The sequence below is a fragment of the Colossoma macropomum genome, unplaced genomic scaffold (genome assembly GCF_904425465.1).
Source record: "Colossoma macropomum unplaced genomic scaffold, Colossoma_macropomum, whole genome shotgun sequence".
In the NCBI taxonomy this organism is placed as follows: Eukaryota; Metazoa; Chordata; class Actinopteri; order Characiformes; family Serrasalmidae; genus Colossoma; species Colossoma macropomum.
Window position 1 is genome coordinate 8,575,445 of NW_023494804.1, and position 16,622 is coordinate 8,592,066.

The 16,622-nt window shown below is 39.0% G+C and overlaps 1 protein-coding gene across 1 annotated transcript in view; it reads right to left on the reverse strand.

Annotated features, from left to right (window-relative positions):
* gdpd5a (glycerophosphodiester phosphodiesterase domain containing 5a) overlaps positions 1-16,622 on the reverse strand; it is a 64,538-nt gene that overhangs the window by 17,819 nt on the left and 30,097 nt on the right. The window contains exons 3-6 of the mRNA XM_036595404.1: positions 5,628-5,731; positions 3,616-3,709; positions 1,594-1,653; positions 473-571 (exon numbers count right to left, since the gene is read on the reverse strand). Coding sequence (XP_036451297.1) covers positions 473-571; positions 1,594-1,653; positions 3,616-3,709; positions 5,628-5,731 — 357 coding nt within the window. The remainder of the gene's footprint in view (positions 1-472; positions 572-1,593; positions 1,654-3,615; positions 3,710-5,627; positions 5,732-16,622) is intronic.

Here is a 16,622-nt window from a genome sequence, read left to right on the forward strand (position 1 = left end):
TTTTTATCACTTATGCCGCTTTTAGCCCCCTCCCCAGCTTTTAAGCCCCATCCCGATACCGTATATCACTGTAATATTCGGAGATGGCTTAATGGTATAAAACAAGTAGATACCACCAAACCCTGGCTTCCACTGAATTGTGCAAGTTGATAAAGTGGCTGATTGTTCAGATTGTTCATTCAAACTGTTTTGTTATGTATTTTTTTGCTGTTTTTTCAGTAAAAATGTGGAAATAAATTCTGCTTTTAATTTTGTATCAATTTGCATATAACTTTTTTTAACCATTAATAACTGTTTTACTAACCTGTATTACTGAAAAGCTGGGATTATGTTAAATCAGAGCATGCAGGTCACTTGAAAATGCTGTAATATATCACAAAGTTACAGTAAAAAAGAAAAATGAAAAGAAAAAAGATATGCCCAGTCAGCCACTTTTAGGTCTATTTTAAAAGGTTAATTAATTTGTTCAGACCTGAAGAGAGATGAGCACAATGTCCCATTCGTCCCTCCATAAGTCATCGATGGACACCACACCAGTGATGGTGGTGAGAAGAACAGCCAGCACTCCAATCTGAGCGGGAGGAGACACAATGTTCAACACCTACATAAACACTTTGCAACAAATTTTTTTCAGTAACATTGTTCAACAGACCTAAATGAGCATCAGAACATTTAACAGTAACAACTACATAATTTATATTTAGGATATGATGTTATAGAAGTGAGGAATTGCACACACATGTATGTGTACTATGTACAGTACTGTGCAAAAGTCAGGGACCTTTATTTGTTTAATTTTCACTCAAAACAGACATTAATTACAAGTTATTCATATTTCAACATCTGGAAAAAAGCAGAAAACAGAAAACTCTTTGCCTTTATTTCATCTTCCATTCTTTTCAGGAGACTTTCAGTTTTTCAAAGAAATCTACAGGGTTAGTTTTCTACATCTCCAAAGTTCAGTCTTAGAAGTTTGGTTGCATTTTCTGCTTCTCACAATACAAATAACACCAAACACATTCAGTGAGGCTGAGGTCTGATCCTTGGGGTGGTCAGTCTATTGTTCTGAGACCACCAGCAGCTTCTTTAATTGATCTGCAAATTTTCTAGTTTTTAATCTATTTCCTTTTCTCAGTAAGAGCTTCTTGACAGCTACACATCCTTTCAGACCCATAGCGCTGAGTTGTCTTCTCACAGTGGAAGGATGGACAGAACATCTGTGGATTTTTTCAGATCCATAGCAACTTGATTTTCTCCTCTCTCTCAAAGATGAAAGCTTTAAGTGCTGCTTGATCTGCTTTGTTGGTCTACCAGGTCTTGCAGGTGGTTGTTAGGAGTCTTATTTTCTCTGTATCTTTTAATCATTTTTTAAACTCCAGTTTTGGAAACTCCTGTTTCTTCACTTATTTTCTTTGACTTTCCCCTTCCTCATGCAAGTGGATTACCTTATACCAGATCTCAGAAATATCTCCTGAAAAATTAATAAGTTGTACCTAACGGCTGTTTTTCCTGGAAATTAGATACATGAAATGCGTTCTCTGACTTTTACACAGCACTGTACACTATTAAAACTGAACTGCACTGTGTATTTACCTTGTGAATCCAGTATAGGTTGAGCTGCTGTCCCAGTGCAATATGGCAAAAAGCTAAGATCTGAAAGAGGACAGAAAAGAACTGTTTCACTATTGCTTCAAGGACTAAATAAAAACAATTTCTGGATGAAGCAAAGATGTAGTTACTACTAACTGTAAAGAGGAAATCAGAAAATGTACACCATATTGCCTAAACATGGTGATCAGCTAAATGTAGTCAGTAGATCATTTTGGCTTCTTTAGTTTTGCACAGGAACTAAAAGCTAATGTAGTGAACACATAATGAAAGCTGATGACCAGCAATTAGCATCATGCAGACTGAATCATCACATAATTGCCTCAAAACGTGTTGAGTTGTTAAATAACTCAAGTGGTTTCTAATATTATGTGCCATACTGTTATTTATAAAAACTGACACTGCAAGGCTAAAATGTCATTCATTTTTAGAAATCATATAAGCAAGACTATTTGAAACTCTTTAATAACTCAACATGGTTTGAGCTGTGAGCTGATGTGTGAGCTGATTTCAGCATGCCATTTACATGATTCTTAGCCTTGTAGCTCAGATGCTAAAGAAAGCAAACATGTTTGGCTACTGATTACATTAGGGGTGAGGGGAAAATCAAATGCAGACAAATTTTCACTTACTTCAGCCAAGACAAGCCTGCTGTCCAGTTTAGGCTTCTTAAGTCTAGCGCTGGAGCTACAAGGACTAACTCTGCTAACAAACCCTAGAAATCAATAGCCACCCAAATCCTTTCTGTAAATACATCCCCAAAGCTTCTCTCAACTTGCTCAAACTGCATGATTCAGGGACGCAGTATGACTTACTGTAATCTACAAAAATGAACAAAAACTTCTGTTCATTTATGTAGTTCACAGTAAAGTCTGTTTTAAGTGCAGCTTTGAATTTGTTATACCAAGAATTTGAGGTGAAAATGTCAACTTTGGTGCAAGCACCCACAAAAGATCCCCACAGGAGGAAAAGCTAGTTTTTCGTTTATTTGTTTAGTTGGTTGATTCTAAAAAAAATCTGTTTTCTATGTATTATGAGTCAGTTTTAAAATGTTTATCATTCACTTCAGCCTTTAACATTGGTGCTTATATACTTTTCAATCAAATGCGTTAAACCAGCCCCTAAGAAGGGACATCCTGTTTCTTTTTAAGTACGAGATGTGCCTCACGATTAAAAAAGGTGTTGTCTGAATGCCCCCTTATATTTCTGCATAGATGTAAACACACCTGTGTCAAGATGCAGAAAGAATGATGATCGGCTGCCTGGCAGTGTTAGGGGAGGGACGTGAACCAGAACTAGCACAAGATCAAATGGAGTAATTCAGGGGTTGGCTGGTAGAAGAGGTGCAACCTTATAAGACGCCTCAAAGCATTACAAAACCAATAAAGTGAGTATTTATTTTTGGAGAGTGAAAGGAAAAATGTCAGTATATCAAAACCTCGTATGTCCATTTTTATCATTTTTCAGTTTTTGACATAATTTGAAAATGCCTGTTGTTCTTTACATTGTGTGTAAATTTCATGATGAATGAACCAAAAGAAAGAGCCCAAACTGACTTGGAAAAATGTCTGGTTCCATTGACTTACATTAAAAGTAAAGTATGTTTTTCTTCTTCGCCTGTCAATTTACCAGTTTGGAGATACGAGGTTTTATTCTGACAGCAGCGATATTTTGGTTTTCACACTGCCTCCCAATGCACATGTTCACCTTACGTGAACATACTGACAAGTCTGTATGATCTTAATAAAGACCTAGGTGCAGTTTGAGTAGGTTAAGTGAAGTTTCTGAGATTTGGGTGACTACTGACTTCTTGTGTTTGCAAAATTAGCTTCCAGTTTAAAACTACAGAAGCTAAACTTGGACACTAAACATGTCTTGGCTGACCGACAACATCTGGATTAAGTGGAAAAACGTGTGAATTTGATTTTCAGCCAAACTCTCACTTTAAGATGGGTGACGGGTGGTGAAACTGGTACATGAGAAAGTGTGCATGCGTGGAACGCTCACCATTAAAAATGCAGTGTAAGAGAATCCCACGAGTGTGGTTGTGAGAATGGGGACTGTGCCGTCGCTCCATTCGCCCGAGCGGTTATATAACAACCTGGAAGAGAGGCTGGATTCAGCACATAACAGCCCAACTTAACATAGCCCAGACTAGAAGGCAGCTCCACGGCTGTTAATGCACTGCAGGTCTGCTCTAATTGAGCCCTGCAGCTCCTGTACACCTCATATGCAACATGCTTGGCTGACAGACGCATGTTTTTGGCATTACGACACCCCACAATTAAAGCAATTAAGCAGTTTGATAAACACAAGCCAAAACGGTCGTTTGTGACTTTATTCGTCTCTTGAGTCAACACTGTTTTGTGTCACTTGGCTCGCTGAGACAATACGGGTTAATGACAAGTTGACTTAGACCTTAGATATGCATTTTAGAGACCTAGACAGCTGATGATGTCATTGTGTAGATAGTGACTTGAGGCCTTAAGGTCGCCATTTCTGTACTCCCTCTCCACAGTGTAAAATGAATGATCGTCTATGGACCTGCAGCCCGTTTGGCCAGATTCTAATGAAGACTCTGACGGCAGGACTACATCAAGTTCGGAACCTGACGTTGCCCCTAAGCAAGCTTTTTTGTTGGCATCTGTGACTAAAGAAACAAACTAGAATTAGAAACGAACAGACAATTCAGCAAACTAGATGAGCTCTGAAATGCCTTACAGACTGACTGGAACAAAACAACATCCAGCATAATCTTGTAAATACTGAAAAACCTGAGCTAAACCTGATATTGCGACAGGCTTTACATGTAACGCAAAAGGGTACTACTTTTTTGGCGGAAGGAATTGCCAGTATCAAAGCACAACTGATACAATGTTCGGGGCTTCTTTGCTTTAGTCTTTTCTTTATTTTGCAGAACTGTTGTCTAAATCAATAGAAAACGCAAGGTCGTGTGTTATCACGAATAATGATAATCTGCGGTACTCGCCTTTAGCACACGCCTGCGACCCAACCACTGCCTTAATGTTGTTTGCGAGGGCTGTCACTGTCAAATATCTTGGCAATCAAGTAGCTAGTGATTATTTTGATGATTAATCAAGTAATCATGTATTTTTAAACCTTTTCATCCCAACAAAACTGGCAATTTTCAGAGTTAGCTTCTTATTGATCACTGTTTTACACACAGCGTTTTATTAGGGCTGTCATGATCCTGAAATCTTAGCTAATGATTAACTGTCATATAAACAGTTGTTATTAATGATTAAATTGTCTTTTCATGTTCATTGTATACAACTACTAACACAGAAGTCTAAAACGGCCAAATTAGCTGATTAGCCATGTTGCTTCCTACCTATATTTGATTAGTAAGTAACACTGGCTGTACTATCAAAATGAAACACCCACACAAATGTAGAGTTACACAGAATGTTTCTGTGAAAATGTAAGCAAAAAACACTCATTCTGCTAGCATACATGCTAAAAATGTTATTGCTATAAAAATTACTACATAGCAAACAAATAAACCAACGCACCCAATTTCCATTCTTGCTGTTGCAGAAATCTAACACCTGTGGAAAATTACTGTAGTCAGCCTAAATAATCGCGATCATCTCAAATAACTGCAATCATCTCGAATAAATGTTATCATCTCAAATATGGTTACTAGGCAATAATGTATTAATTGTGACTGACTTATGTTTAATCATAAAACCAGAAAGAAATGATAATTACAAGCAAATTTTAGTGAAAATTTCTATTGAAGCTATTTCACTCGTCGTGGGTCCACTTACGACATTTGGACGCCTACATACACCAAAAAACAGCCTTAATTCTTTTTACACAACAATTTTGCATTGGTATCCCAGGTGGTTGCTAAGGTGTTGCTGGGCTGTTGCTATACTATTATTCAACTTAACTAATTCAAAAACACCAGCTGTTTCTTCAGTTCAGTTTCCAGATATGGACTGTCTGGACTGGGGAGTGAATGTATTGAATGTTTTAGACGGTGCTGATCTTACCAGTTAAACTCATTGTAGTCATTGTGGGCCTCCCACCAGAAGTAGGACCAGACGAGGAGGAGAAGAAAGGAGGAGCACAGGATGAGGAACCAGGAGCACTCCCACTGGAAAAGAAGAAGAAAAACCCAGTAAAGCTATAGACATACAAAGACACAGAAATGCTTTCCTAAGCACTGGGACAGAGGCTGTCAGCCTGTCACTGCACTCTTTACTCTCTCTGCGTAAGCACTTTAGGAAAATCAGGCAAATGTCAAGCCTGTCTGTAACTGTCAAACTAACGCTGACATTCCACCAGTCACAAAGGGACTTCACCTCCCTCTCTGTGTCTTTCTCTCATACACAAAAACATACTGTCACCACAAATACAGAGTTTTAACCCTAACAGGTCACAAGTGTCACCAACGACAGAAAAGGAGGGTGTAATTTGAAATACATTCATTCTCACTTCACTGAACACATTTCATTCAACACATTGCCGGTCAAACTAGCAATTAAGTATAAGTTTTTCGCTTCTCAGGGTCAGAAAAAAGGAAAAATATAAACAGACTGACAACCTAATTTAGTTCACTACTATCAACACTTTGTTTCTACAAAGTGCTTCTCTGCATACTTTGTTAGCCCCCTTTCACCCTGTTCTTCAGTGGTCAGGACCCCCACAAGACCACAGAGCAGGTATTATTTGGGTGGTGGATCATTCTCAGCACTACAGTAACACTGACGTGGTGGTGGTGTGTTAGTGTGTGTTGCGCTGGAACAAGTGGATCAGACACAGCAGTGCTGCTGGAGTTTTTAATCACTGTGTCCACTCACTGTCCACTCTATTAGACACTCCTACCTTGCAAATGTACGATGTAAAGTCAGAGACAGTACCTCATCAGTGGTCACAGGACACTGCCCACAGGACACTGTTGACTGGATGTTCTTGGTTGGTGGGCTATTCTCAGTCCAGCAGGAATACTGAGGTGTTTAAAAACTCCAGCAACACTGCTGTGTCTGATCCACTCAGACCAGCACAACACACACTAACACACCACCACCACGTCAGTGTTACTGCAGTGCTGAGAATGATCCACCACCCAAATAGTACCTGCTCTGTGAGGGTCCATGGGGGTAAAAGGGGGCTAACAAAGTATGCAGAGAAACAGATGGACTACAGTCTGTAACTGTAGAACTACAGTGCACCTATATAGTAAGTGGAGCTGATAAAATGGACAATGAGTGTAGAAATAACGAGGTGTACTTGATGAAGTGGCTGGGCAGTGTGGTTGTCTATGACAATACTACTATGCTGTCATATATGAAACTATCAGATACTTTAATTATTTAATTTATTTTTATTTTTAAATTTTTATAATATTATTGCTGTCCACCTACCATAATAGTGTAGACATAGCATTACAACTCTGTACTTCTAAGGGTTGAGAAAAAAACAACTGTATAGACTGATTATTATTTTTATGCATTATTATTTATCCATAATCTTGGTTGATCTGTTATGGGGTTTGTTATTTTCACCCCCTGTTCAATGTCACACCAATGAGACACACTGAAAAATAATTACACCACAGGGACAATAACATTATTTCTACAACACTACATCAAAGTGTGCCGGCCAGACAGTCACTGAAGATAAATTTGCATCCTGCAGAAAAGAACAAAAGATAAAAAGGGGTTTGTAGTCGCTAAGTCGAGACGTTAACGGATTTTCGGACAACCCAAGTGTAAATCATGAACCTCTGAAGATGTCTTTCTTCAAAGCCGCAGAGAGAAGGAAAAAAGTGAGTGGCAGCCTGAAGTTTAATTAAATTCCTTTTCCACAGAAACCTCAGCACCCAACGTTACCCAGCAAATTACTTGCGAAATACCGCACAGCGAGCGCTAACCTTTGAGTGAGTGAGGAGAGACGGCTTGCCAGGCAAATAAAGAAAAATCTCCTTGGAGACAAGGCAGGGTCTCTGTGGGAAATGAAGGGGCGGGGTTTGACTGTTTAGGCTGGTAGATGGACAGAAAGTTACAATAAGGGGTGTGGCTAATCAAATGGAGATAAATGTTTGAAGGATGTCTTGGTTGACCGTGTTTAAAGGAATGGTTTGGCAGTTTCCACTTACTCCAGGTGTAGTCAAAGGTTCCTAAATGGTTCTTTGCCCGGATGCATGGTTCTAGGAAAATCTTTAAATCAGTAACGAAACGTTTCATTATGTGCAGGTCACTGAATCTTTATGTTCTTTGCAAATGTGCAATATTTAGAACAATGGTTCTTTAAAGAACCATGCATTAAAAGGAGGTTACTCCCCTCACGAACACTTTCGCTTATTAGGAGATTATTAGTTTGATCATCCCTCAATGAGATTAATAACTGATCATCACATTGGTTTATCAGTCTACTCAGGCTTTAGCAGAGCTCAGTAACACTGAGATTAATAACTGATCATTACATTGGTTTATCAGTCTACTCAGGCTTTAGCAGAGCTCAGTAACACTGAGATTAATAACTGATCACATTGATTTATCAGTCTACTCAGGCTTTAGCAGAGCTCAGTAACGCTGAGATTAATAACTGATCACATTGATTTATCGGTCTACTCAGGCTTTAGCAGAGCTCAGTAACACTGACATTAATAACTGATCATCATTGATTTATCAGTCTACTCAGGCTTTAGCAGAGCTCAGTAACACTGAGATTAATAACTGATCACATTGATTTATCAGTCTACTCAGGCTTTAGCAGAGCTCAGTAACACTGAGATTAATAACTGATCATCACATTGATTTATCAGTCTACTCAGGCTTTAGCAAGAACTTCAGTGTTCGTAAAGAAGCCATTAGTTGAGCTCCTCTTTAAAATTTGTCTAACAAGCATGTTTGCCACATTCCATGCACTGATTTTAAAATAGTTAACCTAACAAACAAGGATTGATGGTGTTTCTTTTAAAGACAGCATTTATTTTTTAAAATTTAGTGGATAAGTATTGTAAAGGTATTCTCCTAAAAATGTAAAAGGTAACTGTATTCTGAATACTGCCTTTACAAAATGTAACTGAATACAGTTATGTAATTTCTATATTCTGCACATGTATTCCCAATACTTGTATTCCGTTACATCCCAACCCTGATTGCTGATACAAGGTAAGTGTGTGTGTGTGGTAATGTCAGGACACTTTAACCAGAGCGCAGAAGCTGAGAAAGAGCCTCCTCAACTGCACTCATTTCACCTGGTGGGCTGGCTCGCAGCCCTCTGGCTGTAACAGAGAAAACCTGAAAGACCTTTTAGTCCCGTGAAGAGAGATGAAGAGTTAATGATGGTGTCTAGAGTCTGACTGCTGGGACCATTAAGCTCCAAACACGCTGCAACAAGTGCCACCAACCACTTACAGTAAATACAATCAGATTTTACAGTCTCTGCACTAAAGCTCATAACCCACTGGGGTATAATATAATCAATGCATGTATTAATATCATCATAACTGACTGAATTAAAACATCCCTATTCAAATAGAAGTCACTTGACTCAAATTACCAATCATAAATTCAGAATCAATTACTATTAAAGGGGAATTCTAGAGGTCGGTTCGGTCCTCGGTTTCTGGACTACAGTTCAGTTTGTATGACGGATTAACATGGAAATATTTAACCAACTCTGAAAGGGGGGTGGGTTGAGTGGTGGGGGTAGGTATTATCAATAAACATGCTTTTTTAACTAGAAAACATTGTGCTAATTATTTTTAAATATTGCCAAATCTGACATGGAAAATTTTGAATTTAAGTAAAATATACTACATTTTATTCATCGCATATGTCCAATTCATTACTTTGCAGTGTGCTAAACACTTAGACTTCTTTACCTTTAGTGTTATTTTTTTAGCATGCTGGCAAAAAGTGCTGCTATATGAACCATATCATCAAACATCAAACAAGCTGAGGTGGGGTATCTCGAGGTTTACACAAACTGACCATAAATGTCATAAAACTTGAAAACATGCAGCACAATGACTACTTTAGCTTGATCACCCATTAAAATTTCTAAACCCATTCTCTTGGCCAGTTTGCTGTATTTCTTCCTTCTCACAATAAGGCACCAATCTGCTTAGTGCAACATTTCCTTCTGGACATCGCACTGTAGGGGGGAGGCTGACAAAAGGCTGCTGCAAAGCTGCTTGACAGGTCAGCTCACAGAGCTTCATTATAAATCAGGGGTTTATAAATAGAGGGATAAAAACGGATCAAGGTTAATTCACTTAAGTATCACTGCAAACACCCTCCCCCATCAAGAAAACACAGCAAAATGAAGCGAATAAGGCCATACAGTGGGGATTTTCATTCGCTCTCATAATCCACGTCTGGACAGGCGAGTCTGAACAACGTTCTCATGACGGCCTCCAGGTGGTTCACAAAGTAGTGGGCAAAATCTTACAAACTGTAAAAATGTTGTTTCAAACAAGACAACTCCGCAAACAAAGCAAACCTGGTTTACTTACAACCAGCGTAAATGTAACATATCGTAACTAATTACCGTTATTAAAGATGACACAAAACCACTTTTTCTTTTGTGATACTGATATTTAAGTATCCTTGAGTATCAGGTGATCCTGAACTGATCAGATATTTTTAAAAACTACAAACCTCAATTCCAAAAAAGTTTGTGAAATACAAATAAAAATAGAACGGTGCAGCTGCTACCTTCTGGCGCCTCAAGCACCATTTAAGGTGGAACGGGAAAATTCAAACAAGAAGCTGGCAAATGAGAAGCTGACTTCAGCCTCAGCAAAACATTTTACAAGAAACTATTCTACTTTTGAGGAAAAGTTTCCTGCCAGAGATGCGAGAAAAGTAGCTATAGCTGAGCTAAAGCTTCAAGTAGAGCAAAAGAAGTCTTTGTTTTCATTTATATTATATTTTTTAGATTACACTAGAACATTAACACATATTGAGACATATTACAGCCATGATGGTAAAACTTCAATAAATGGACATAAAATGTTGTGGCTCCCAAGGTAAACTGATTTTTTTGAAAGGACAAAACGGCTCTTCTTAACATTTGGGTTGCCGACCCCTGGCCTAGTCCTTTATGAGCGAGGATGGCTTGCCATTTTGCAAAAAATGGATCAGCAAATAATGCACTTGTTTAAGAATAACGTTCCTCAACAAGTGATTCAATAGATTTTTGGTATTTCACTCTCTACGGAGCATAATTTCACCAAAAGATTCAGGGAACTTGAAAACCACATCCGCATGACCACCACCTTCGATTCACTCGCTCACTCAGACGGCACTGCATTAAAATACAGAATGCTTGAGTGATGGATGTCACCACATGGGCTCAGGAACACTTTGACAAACCACTGTCAATAAACACTGTTTGCTGCATCCGCAAATGCAAGTTAAGACTGTATTACACACAGTGGAAGCCATGTGTCCACAAAGACTTCTCAGAGCTCAGAGCTTATCTGAAATGGAATGATGCGCAGTGGAAATGTGTACTGTGGTCTGACAAGTCAAGTTTTCACATTATTTTTGCAAATATTGGACCCTGTGTTCTCTGGGCAAAGATGAAGAGCTCCATCCAGACTGTTACCAGTGTAAAGTTCAAAAGCCAGGATCTGTCATTGGTATTGGGGTGTATTAGTGCTGGCATTGGCAACTTGCACATCTGTGAAAGCACCATTATCGCTAATATATGCACATTATGGAACATATGCTGCCTTTTAGATGACCTTTTTTTAAGGACGTCTATGCTTATTTCAACATGACAACACCATAACACTGCGATGTTCAATCAAGCTGTCGGGGATCACGATGACAATATGAGTGATCAATTACTATTAAAATTAAAATACTGTGTCCCTGGCTGGACGTAACGAAAATGCAGGCTTTTTGTTTGGGATGTATAAACGGAAATCTTACTAACTTCTCTTTAAACCCCTCTTTAAACAAACAACAACATACAAAATTACAAAAGCATCATTTACTATTCTGCAAAATAAAACACACTGAAATACTAAAAACTACTTACATCAGCACTGCAAGCACATTTTTTGCAGGATGAAGGGCTGAGAAACAGCCAGAATTACCTCAACCGCTTTTCCTCTAAAGGCTACGAAACCAAATAAATAAATATTTATTTTTTCATAAAGGCACACAAGAACAAATACATATTCTTGTTTCTTTTTATTTTGTTAAATAATGTAGCGCCAGACACGCCGGGTTGTATTAAATTAAAAAATATTGTTGTTCATGCTTTTGGTTGAGTGTGGTTAGGCACTGTGTTCTCAATGGTCTGGGACTTTCATTTTGAAGGAGGTGTAAAGTAGCGAGCTTCAGTAGGCCCAGCTGGAGCTAGCCTGTGTGCTGCGTTTTCCCCTTTGCTGCTGCTGTTTTGAGTTGAATTTTCGTTACAGCTGAGTTTTGGGCTGCTAAGGTCTCCGAGTATGTAGTTTGTAGTTGAAGTAAGCAGTTTCAGTCCCAGCGCAGGGAAGAAGGTCTGTAACGACATCTCTCTGGTGCTGCATGTATGAGATAATTAAATCTGTTCTGTCATTGCTACTCTAACGATGTGTTTATCGCAAAAACTCATATTGCGATAACGATATAAACATGATTTAGCGTTCAGTCCTACTACACCATGTTGCATTCTGCACGTTACGGCAGCTTGGCTTAGTAACCAGAGAGTGCAGATGCTAAACTGGTCATCCTGCGGTCCAGACATGTCTCCCAAAGAAAAACGTGGCGTATTATAAAGCACAAAATTCAACAACGAAGGCCTGCATGGTTGCACACTTAAACACTTGTACAACTGCAGAATGGCAAAAAAATTCCACTTCCAAACTGGATCAGGTGGGATCTTCAGTCCCCTATTCTGCACGGATTCAGATTTCATACAGTACTTAAACGAGACATTACGAAATGTCACTGTTCAAGACATCCCAGACTTCACTGTCCTCTTCATTCATTGGGCACAGCTGACTGGAGTTAATCCCGCAATCCAATCAGCTTCTCCAGGCCGCATGTGAACACCCTCAACTGCGACAACACTCTAATAATAACCAGCGCACCACCGGCACTGGCAACACACTCCCCAAGCCAATCAGCGAGATCCTGACGAGCAGAACGTGATGTTACGAGACATTACTTCCACCAGCTCTTTCTGGACAGTGAGCTGAGCGGATGGTTTTGGGGGCAGGGGTGATGCTCGGGTACGCAGCACGAGAGGATGACTCAAAACTCAAATATAATACCAATCAACCTGAACACAACGCTGAAACAGAAAGGATATAACTATTTATGTGGCCCACAATCCTATTGGATTCTCAATACTGGGTTCGCAATTCAATATTCAATTATCCATGTTGTGCAATTAATGAACATGCTTGAGTGAGTGAGGTGCTAATTGGTGCTGATTGTTTGATGCCATTATTAATAAAATGTCTATCCACAATGCACAATGCACATCAGAAAGAAAGAAAGAAAGAAAGAAAGAAAGAAAGAAAGAAAGGACAGGCAGAAAGCAAAAAAGAATGACAAAATGATAGGCAGAAAGAAAGACTGACAGAAAGGTAGAAAGACAGGAAAAACAGTTGTGAAGAAAGAAAAAGAAGACAGGAAAAACAGTTGTGAAGAAAAAAAAGAAAGAATAAAAGGCAGATACAAAGAAATAAAGAAGGACTGACAGACAGAAAGTACATAAAAATGCAGTATTATGAGGTTATTGTCAGATATTTTTAGAGGCTATAAAGGAAACACCTGTATAAGCTGTCTGACACACAGCTGTGTCTGTGTGTGTGTGGGGGTGTGTGTGCGTGCGTGTGTGTGTGTGTGTGTGTGTGTGTGTGTGTAGCAGCATTCCGTTTGGTCAGAGTCGTGTAAAGTAGCTGCGTCCATTCGCTTTTTCACTGCTGTCAGCACTTCAGTACTGCCCACTGAACACATTCCATAAACTGTCTAATTTGGGCCCAACCTCACTGGCCTTTGTATTCAAACTAGACAACAGCCAGAACAGCAGGAACAAGAGCTGAAACAGGTACATCAGAGAAACACAGCAGAGCGAGTGAACCATAAACGCGTCTCAAAAACACCCCCCCATATCGCCCACTTATGACATCTGTGTGGTTTTATGCACCAACAACAGTCAAAGTTCATTTTTACATGACTATTTTCCAACCGTTTTGTTCCTGTGCCTTTAAGACCCATATATGTAAACGACTCTTGTTCTGACTGGCTGCCCTGTACAGTCTTATGCAAAGGTTTGGGAGACCCTAGGCAGATGGAATGGTGATTAACTGAAAGTGTATTCTTTGTAGAGGATGTGTTAACAAATCGCGTAATTTGATTAGGAGTGTTCAAACTTTTGCATGTATTGTTCCTTGTTCAAAAAGCAGTTTGGGCTGAAACTCTCCTTATAACTTCAGTGTGAGTGAAGCTAAACTGCAATGGGCTGAATGGACAGATATATGTATATTTTTATATATAAATATTATATATATTTGTTTTTGCAAAAAGCAACAAATTTAAAACAGGCTATTTTTGCAGCTTAGCTTTCATTTATGGACTGTATGGATTGAAGAGTGAACGGCATTTTTTGGAATTTTTACAATGTTTATATACTACAACAAACTTCTTTATTAAAAATGAAAGAAGAAAGGGCCCATAATATGCCCTTTAGGCCCTTTAATAAAAAAAAGAGTTAAACATGACAAGTAGGATTATTTAATATGTATTTTCATGCCAGGCTAAGCTGAGAGATGACATTCAAGTCATTCAAAGTGGTTTGATGTGAAATGGTTCACTGTAGAGAAACTTACAGTGGTGATGACAGGAACCAGGGGTTGTCTACAACACAAACATAGTCACTATGCTATCCACAATGTCCAAAATGAATGAACATATCTTTTGAGCTTTTATATGTAACTTTGATGATGGTAAAATGGTGGGAAACCCAAAATGTTACTGAAAAGTTTGTTTAGTTATACTTTGTCCTGCATGTACCTTTCTGTGGATTTAAAAAAATATGTTTCAGTCTAAAATTTCATATCAAAACTATCATAAAACAACGTCTCGTCAGGCATCAGAAAGCATATTCATAACCATTTCAATAACTTTTTGTGAGATTTTAAAGGCACTGAACTCCTCAGATGTCTGGTTCCTATCACCACCAATGTGAACAGTTTTGTCTTGATTAGTTTCTCCAGAGCAGAGCATTTCACACCAAACCACTCTGAATGACTTTGTTTACATCTTAACCATTTAACCATGTGCCAATTTTACATAATCGGTGGAGTTCCCCTTTAAAACTACCTTTGTACTCTTACTAGCTGTTTTTTTGAAATTGTAATTTTACTTTTTACCTCTGTTTTGGTCTTTATTTCACCAAAGGACCAACACATTTACTCGAGTACTGGTTTAGGCTACTCTACTCACCTCTGTTCAATGTGACTGCATGATGTAATTGCTGTTTACCTAAACACACCTGCTCATTTCTTAAGTGTTTAATAGCTGAAATAAATGAGCTCTAATAGATGGTTTGTAAACGTGCACATTACAGGCTTTAGCTGCTGTTGTTGTGCACTATGTGGCTTCTGTTTGAGGTCACTATTGTTATTGATTAAAAAAAATAGCATGCAGTGATTCCTCTGTAGTGCTTCACGCTCCTTTGATTTGAAAAGTATGTGGACACCCTTCTAATTACCGAGTTCAGGCGTTTCAGCCACACACATTGCTAAAAGGTGTATAAAATAAAGAACTTAGCTATGCAATCTCCATGGTCAAACACTGGTAGTAGAACGGGTCATACTGAAGAGCTCAGTGACCTTAAATGTGACTAGGTGACTAGGGATTGAACTTGTGCTCTACTAACAACTGGAAGCCAGCTGTGGCACATAAAATGCACAGAAATGTAAAAAAAATACTCCTGTAAAATTCTTTACTCGTGACTGTCACATAAAAATAAAAGGGTAAAATGTCACAAAAACGCACAGTGTTGCTTCTGGAATAAAGTCTAACTGTATAATATTCTAATTTCTGCTGTTGAGATACACAGCATGCATACACCAACCAAGATTACTGGAATAAGGCTTAAGGCATATTCTTTTTTTAATACTGACGCATTAAAAAATATTAAAGGAGTTTGTCAGCAACCTCCCTTTGGCCATGATGGCCACCACAGCAGCCCTAGTTATGCAGCTAGTCTCAAAGCAACAGAGCACTACATACACCTTTGCCAGAGCTCTGAAGCGTCTGACCTGTTTTCTACAACTAATACAAAGGAGAAAACTGAAAATAGTCCAATTAGCTAAGTATTCTCCAGATTCAGTTCAGGACTTAGTGACATCTTTTCTTTCTTATTGAAGAGCATGGACATGGTGACCTGACCTTCCACTGGAACACATGTTCTTGAGCTTCAGCACATCTTTCTAAATCTACCTGCTTCAGAAAACCTCATACTTCTCACAAGAGCAACACAAAAGTCCCATTAGAGGATAACATCTCTGTCACAGGCTCTACTGGTCTTGTGGTCCTCATGCGTGCATACCCGTGACATCCACTAGGCCACAGGAAGTCCTGTTTCTCATTTCAGGGTTACGAGCGCTTTAGTGTGTGTCTTGCCAAGCCTGCATCAGTTTGAACCCTCCATCTTTGCAGTGCAGGCCATGACCAATCATAGCAGTTGGGATTTTTATAGTTGTCTGACTAACACTGTGGAGAAGAAGACTGACAGTTGAGGGCCAGAGGCAGAATCAATGCTAAACTTTGCCTAAAGTCTCAGGGCCAGGTGTACATGCAAGCGCTGCACAAAGCGTGCCTTGATTTGACAATATGCATGGTGCCTGAATTTAACCTTCAATTTACTAAGATATGGCAGCTCATCATGCAAACTGCATGTAGCCCCGCCCACTAAAGACAAAACAGAAAATGAAGGCTCAGTGAGGAAGAGAGAGCGGTTCTAATAAAATTTCCAGCATTAATTCTTTACCACCATAACATCCTATGGGGGTATATCAGACT